This window comes from Corapipo altera, unplaced genomic scaffold, assembly GCF_003945725.1.
Source record: "Corapipo altera isolate COAL_440 unplaced genomic scaffold, ASM394572v1 0, whole genome shotgun sequence".
NCBI lineage: Eukaryota > Metazoa > Chordata > Aves > Passeriformes > Pipridae > Corapipo > Corapipo altera.
In genome coordinates, this window is record NW_020884872.1 from 4,996,138 (window position 1) to 5,002,590 (window position 6,453).

The 6,453-nt window shown below is 47.3% G+C and overlaps 1 protein-coding gene across 4 annotated transcripts in view; it reads right to left on the minus strand.

Moving 5' to 3' along the window:
• The window catches only part of HSF2BP (heat shock transcription factor 2 binding protein), a 30,907-nt gene extending 25,691 nt beyond the window's left edge, over window positions 1–5,216 (minus strand). The window contains exons 1-3 of one of the 4 annotated variants that reach the window (XM_027635615.1): window positions 5,195–5,216; window positions 5,052–5,162; window positions 2,849–2,996 (exon numbers count right to left, since the gene is read on the minus strand). In XM_027635615.1, coding sequence (XP_027491416.1) covers window positions 2,849–2,996; window positions 5,052–5,087 — 184 coding nt within the window. In that variant the 5' untranslated portion in view covers window positions 5,088–5,162; window positions 5,195–5,216. Of the gene's footprint in view, window positions 1–2,848; window positions 3,000–4,598; window positions 4,695–5,051; window positions 5,163–5,194 lie in introns of those variants that run through there. The other 3 variants (XM_027635604.1, XM_027635636.1, XM_027635625.1) reach the window with 3 other exon arrangements.
• Window positions 5,217–6,453: the final 1,237 nt, after the last annotated feature.

The following is a 6,453-nucleotide window of genomic DNA, read 5'->3' on the forward strand; positions in this document are numbered from 1 at the left end:
CTTGTCTGTGCCTCATTCCTGGAAACTCCCCTACTATGCCCAGTCAGCTCTCCCAGCTGTACCTTTGCTCTGAAGAGAAAGAAGCAGCTTTCACTATCAGCTTGGGTGAGCAAACAAATAAGAAATGGAATTCTTATACAAAGAGGAAATATATAACTTCACCACTGCAGTGGTAAATTAGGCTCTGGGAAGAAGTGGCATTTGCTCCTTAGACAGACAGAGACTCAACAGTAGGACAAGGCACTGGGCACAAGAGAGAAGAGGAGGCCACATTTCAGGTGTGAAATAGACTCATTCTCATCCATGCAGGAGACTTTCTGGACCAGAGATCGAATCTCAAAGCTCTGGGACGTGGAGAACTGTGCACAGTCAGGATGAATGCTGACAAGTGATGGAATTCCAATTCTTCCGATCCAAAAGCTGGATCCAGGTTAAATGCTATTTTTAACACTTCCCCGGTGGACTGAGTTCACAGAATCACAGAATAGTCAGGGTTGGAAGGTTCCTCAGGAGATCATCCAGTCTAATCCCCTGCCAAGGCAGGGTGACCCTGGAGCAGGTGACACAGGAACATGTCCAGGTGTGTTTGGAATGTCTCCAGAGAGGGAGACTCCACCAGCTCCCTGGAAAACCTGTTCCAGTGCTCTGACACCCTCGAAAAAAACTTCTTCATGTTGAGGTAGAAATTTCTTTTGTTTTAGTTTATGGCCATTGCTCCTCATCCTGTTGCTGGGAACCACCAGAAAGACTTTGGCATCATCCTTATGTTCCGTTAAACATAACACAGAAAGATTTTTGGAACTGTTTTTCTAAGTTTCCTGGAGCCAAACACTCTCCCTGAGGAGCGTAGCCAGAACAAAACACACCTTTTTTTTTTCTAAATGAACAATTACCCTGACAAAAGCCTTAATGAAGACCCTGACACCAGCCTGAAAAGCAGGTGTTGGCTGCACCAAGCAATGCCAGCTCAGATCCCAGACACCACTCAAGGGAAGCTCCCACAAGAAACAGGTATCCTACTGACCCAGACACACAGTAAGACATGTAAAGATCTCAAGGTTTCTTCAAGCTATTCAAGATTCATCTGTGTCACAACCGAATGGGCCAGAGGTGCTGAAAGTCTCTGACTATAATCTGTAGTTCTTGAGGAACATGAGACTTTGCCAAGAAGAGGAGGAACTTTGTGTTCATAGTGCTTAGAAAACTGCAACAGCTGATCAAAATCTGTAGAGAGATGCACAAATCACACATCAGGCTCCTGCAAGAACAACGTGAAAAACATCTCCAGGAGCTGCCAGGATTCCTGCAAGCTTCACATGCCACACCAAGAGACTGTATGTAATAAACAGCACCATTCTGAGAGTGAAGGCTGCTTGTGTCCCTCTTATATCCAGCCTTTTGTGATCTGTATGCTCCAAAGCCTGCTTTTGTCTTATGGCATGATGCAGAGGTAGGAGCAGATTGGAGCAGCAAAAATCACCACTTGACTTGTCCAGCTGCAGGGGCAAACAGTGGCCAGAGCCTGAACAAATATTAAATGACCTCATTAATTGCAAGAGAAAACTCTGCTGTGACAATATACTCTGTAGAGTTCAAAGGCTGACTCAGCCTCAGGTCCTCCCCCTGAGGACCCAGAGAATGCTGGATGGACAGCAGAACATTTAAGGAAGTCTTAAAATCCCCATGTTGATTCCACAAACCTGCTGCTAGAAGACCCTGACAGTGTCTCATTGATGCCTGGCACAAGGAGTGTAAGAAGGATCAGTGAGAGAAACAAGCAGTTAAAAGAAGGATCTGACTTAGTTGAGGATCTTGAACACTTAATGCAACTGGAAACAAGGTCTTGGTGCCCTGCAACAGCACAAAAAGAACACTTCCAGATCCTACCTCTCTGCTTGTGACATGGATGACATGACAACTAGCAGCAGGAGAGGTGGTACAGCCTTCCCACCTTTGTTAGGATTTGATGGCACAGAAGAATCTTTCCAAAATGTGGATCACTGAGGCAGCTGGAAGCTCTGCCCCAATGTTACTTGGTCAGAAACAGGCCTGGGGGCTCTATCTTACTCTTTCCTAACCAGCTGTGGCAAATTAATTTTCCATTTATCACTTGATATTCTAGAAGAGACACCACTCCATGTCATCTGTCTCACTGCTTGTCCTGTGTCTTTTCAGGCAAAACCAACTCCTAGGACAAGAGCTGAACTGTTACAGCTGCATGGAAGCTACAGGCCAGGGATGGAGCTGACTCCAATTTGGTCCAGAAGGCATGTTAGGAATGGTGTAATTGTTAAAAAATTAATGCACAGAGAAACATAACACTGAGAAACTGCCTGTGCAGACAGCAGTAAAAACACTTTTATTATAGTCTTCAACTTTTTTTTTTATTAATAATATTTATAGTAATAAAAATATGCACACTAAAAACCAAGATAGGCCAAATACAATGATGCTGTCTCTTCCTTTAACTTTTTATCCACTGCTATTTACCATCATTTTTTGTTTTTATTTTTCTGTGCAAAGTGACTTTTTGAAAACTAGCATGCTTTCACCTTCTGTCAAAGGGAAAACATTTTTTTCCTGGTACAGCTCCCCTTAACAGCCTCAACTAAGTATGTTTTTATCCACAGTAAAAACATTTTTAAAGATTTATTTCACGTGTCTGATGATTTCTAATGCAGTCTGTAATTTCCTTCACTATGAACACATTAATTTGCTGAAGCAGCCACTGGACAGCAGAGTTTAATCTGGAATAACTCCACAAACTCTACAACTATTTGTAGGGGCACAGCAGTTTGTTCTAAGTATGGGCAGAAACTGTAAGAGATTGTAACATGGTAGTACTCACTTGATTCAACAGCATCCAGTTTCTGGAGTGTCCCCAGGATATCTCCATTCACTATTTTGGGTAAGAAATCCCTCAATTGCATAACCTCAGTTGTCAGCCTTTCCAAATCCCTTCTTCTAACTTTAACAAACTCCTCTTTGGTCTCAGCCTTCTGAAATAAAACATCAAAACAAAACAAAACCAAAGAAACCAAGAACCAAAGACGCTGTTACAGCCTTGTGGTGCTTTTCTGCTTGAATACTTTTTCTATGACAAAAATATTCCTCTGTGTGACATAATTTCAGAAATTCATAACCTTTTAAAAGAGAACAGTCCAGTAATTAAACCCAAAAGTCTTTGAGATGGACCCTTTGCTGTAATCTAATTTTTGCCATTCTGGCCTAAAGTAAGTCATATTACCTGTGTTTGTTTCTTCACCCAAAATGTGTGCAATGCACCCCAGAATGCTGCAAAAATTAACACACAGACATTTTAAAACGTGAGCAGCCATGCATGTGCCAAGCTGTTGTTTCATGACTGTTGCAAAATATGATAACTCAGGTTTTTTTGGTTTTTTTTTTTATTTTTTTTTTTTAATTAATTCAAATATTTCCAAGATCCTCAGTCCTAAATTACAACAACTCTTCTGGAGGAAACTGCACTTTGTCAAACGAATTTAGCTTCTGTGAAGAGCAAAAATTATTTGCAACCCAATCCCACATAAATAATTTAAACCCAAGGTAAGACAGAAAATGTTTACCGGTTTCCTCTTCTGCCAAGATATTGCTTTAAAATAATTTTAATTCTATATTCCTATGGAATGTGTGTTAATCTTAAAGTTACAGAGCAGTTTTTGTACCAAAAAACTCCTAAATTCTGATTTCTGATGTACATGCACATGCACACTGCTGGATCTTAAAAAGGCTGCCACATACACTGACTTAAAATAGGTTTTAACGTGTTTTGACTAAAAAATCAATCACATAAGCTTTCACAAAGCAAGATTATAACATATCTCAGTACTGTTTTGTACTTGATTGAGAATTAGGCAAACAGAGGTCATCCTTTCCAACCATTCCCTATGATTCTGTCTTTCTGCTTCCCTACTTCCCGAGGTTAAACTTTTCCTTTCAGTTTTGCTTCCTACTCTATTTCTTTCCCAGCTCTCTTTCAAAGCCAGACAGTTTTGGTTCAGAACAGGTCAGTTCCACCTTTCCTGGTTCAGAGGTATCAAAACTGCAATGAAAATGTGGAAGACTTTGCTTTCAACTGGAATTACAAGCTCTAAGTTGCACTTAGGAAGTGCCTGTGGCAAAGTGAGTACGGTTAAGCACAACCATGTGACATGACCCAAGAAAAATGCAACTCATTTTGTCTCATGAAAGCATGGAATAAGCACATGGCAACAGGACTCTATAGAGGAAAACCATCTGCACGTCAGCAACCAGGAAGGACAGAGACAATCCAGTACTGCTCAGAATTAGGGAGCACAATTTGGTGTTTAAAAGCATAGAAGCAGCTCTGTTCACTTGCAGAAGCTAAACTCAAACAAAATACATTGTGAAGCACTGGGATGGGGATATGAAATATATGGTAAGGAGAATATTCTCATTTACAGTTCCCACTGTAAGCAAACATCTTTACAGTGCTGCGGCTACAATGGACAAGTTTTATTTTCTCTGCTTAAGCAGCTACTCAGCATCTCCCTGCACTACAACAGCGTGCTAAAAGCAAACACAGACAATGGAAGAGTTTTGTGCCCAGTTCTTACAGTAACACCAGGTGCCTGGATGTAGATTTGACTCCAGTCCTCCCAGAGCTCTTCCACGAGGGTCAAGTCACCCAGTTATGCACCTGAGGTCACAACCTGCGTGGTGTGAATCCGGTGAAGGGAATCCCCCTTCCCTATCTGGCAGTGGGATCTGAACAGGGCAGAGCTCCCAGTGAAGGGAATCCCCTTTCCCCACGTGGCAGTGGGATCTGAACAGATCCCAGCTGGCGATGGATACCCGGCATGGAATCGCTGCCAGCCCTTTCTCCACTCACTCCCCACCACCCCAGGGTGCCACTGGCACCGCTCCACAGCCCTCACCGTGCTCCCCTCTCCCCGCGGCCCCTCAGGGCCCCACAAGGCCCAGGACGACACAAACCCCTCCTCGGGACACCCCACAGCGAACTCCGGGCCGGGCTCAGCCCCGTGCGCCGGGCGGGCCGCTCGCGATACCTGCGCGTCGCCAGCGAGGCCGGCACAGCGCCACATCGCGATAGAGGCGACAGCGGGGACAGAGCGTCGTGCGAGGGGGGCCGGAGGGACTGAGGGCGGGAGGGACTGAGGCGGAGAGAGACTGAGGCGGAGAGAGACTGAGGGCGGGCCGGGCCCCGCCGTGGCCACACCCCCTTCGCACTTAGTGGGCGGGGTCGGGCCGTGGGCTGGGCGTGGTCTCCAGTCAGGCTCCGCCCCCAGTCCCGGCCGGAGCGGCCCAGGGAAAAACCGGGACAACACCGGGATAACACCGGGAAACCGAGAGCGGGAGCCCGGCCCTGCTGCGTTGACGGCTCCAGCGGGTGACATTACCGAGAGTACCTGCAGTAAATTCGCGAAAGACACCAAGTTGGGCTTGATGGGAGTGTTGATCTGCTGGGTCTGCAGAGGGATGTGGACAGGCTGGATCGATGGGCCGTGGGCAGTGGTGTGAGGTTCAACAAGGTGGAAGTGCCGGGTCCTGCACTTGGGTCTCGACAACCCCCTGCAGTGCTACAGGCTGGGGGAAGAGGGGATGGAAAGCTGCCAGGTGGGAAAGGGCCTGGGCATGGTGGTCAACAGTCAGCAGAACATGAGCCAGCGTGTGCCCCGGTGGCCAAAAAGGCCAGTGGCATCCCGGCCTGTATAAGTGTGACCAGCAGGAGCAGCACAGTGATTGTGCTCGGCAATGGTGAGGCCACACCTCGAGCTCTGTATCCAATTCTGGGCCTCTCAATTCAGGAACGACACTGAGGTGCTGGAGCAAGTCCAGAGAAGGGCAACAGGAGCTGGTGAACGGTCTGGAGAGCAAAAGTCTGATGAAGAGCGGCTGAGGTGTTTAACCTGGAGAAAATGAGGCTCAGGGGGGACCTTATGGCTCTCTACAACTCCCTGACAGCAGGCTGTAGCCAGGTGGGGGTCGGTCTCTTCTCCCAGTCAACCAGTGACAAGATGAGAGGACACAGCCTTAAGCTGGACCAGGGAAAGCTTAGGCTGGACATTAGGAAGATTTTTTTTTTTCACAGAAAAGGTGATTAAACATTGGAATGCGCTGCCCAGGGAGGTGCTGGAGTCACCGTCCTTGGAGGTGTTCAAGAAACAGCTGCACGTGGCTCTTCAGTGCCAGGGTCTGGCTGACAAGGTGTTGGATCGCTCACAGGTTGGACTCGATGACCTCAGAGGTCTTTTCCAACCTAAATGATCCTGCGGGGTCCCGGGAGCCCCAGGACCTCCCGTGTCCCCGAACCGACCGCGGTGGCCCTGCCTGGACGCTCCCGGGGCACTCCCGGCGCCCATCCCGGCGCTCCGCCTTCCCCGCGGTGACGGCAGAGCGCGGTGCCCGTGACGGCATCAGGCGGAGCCCGGCGCGGCGCGGGCAGGACGG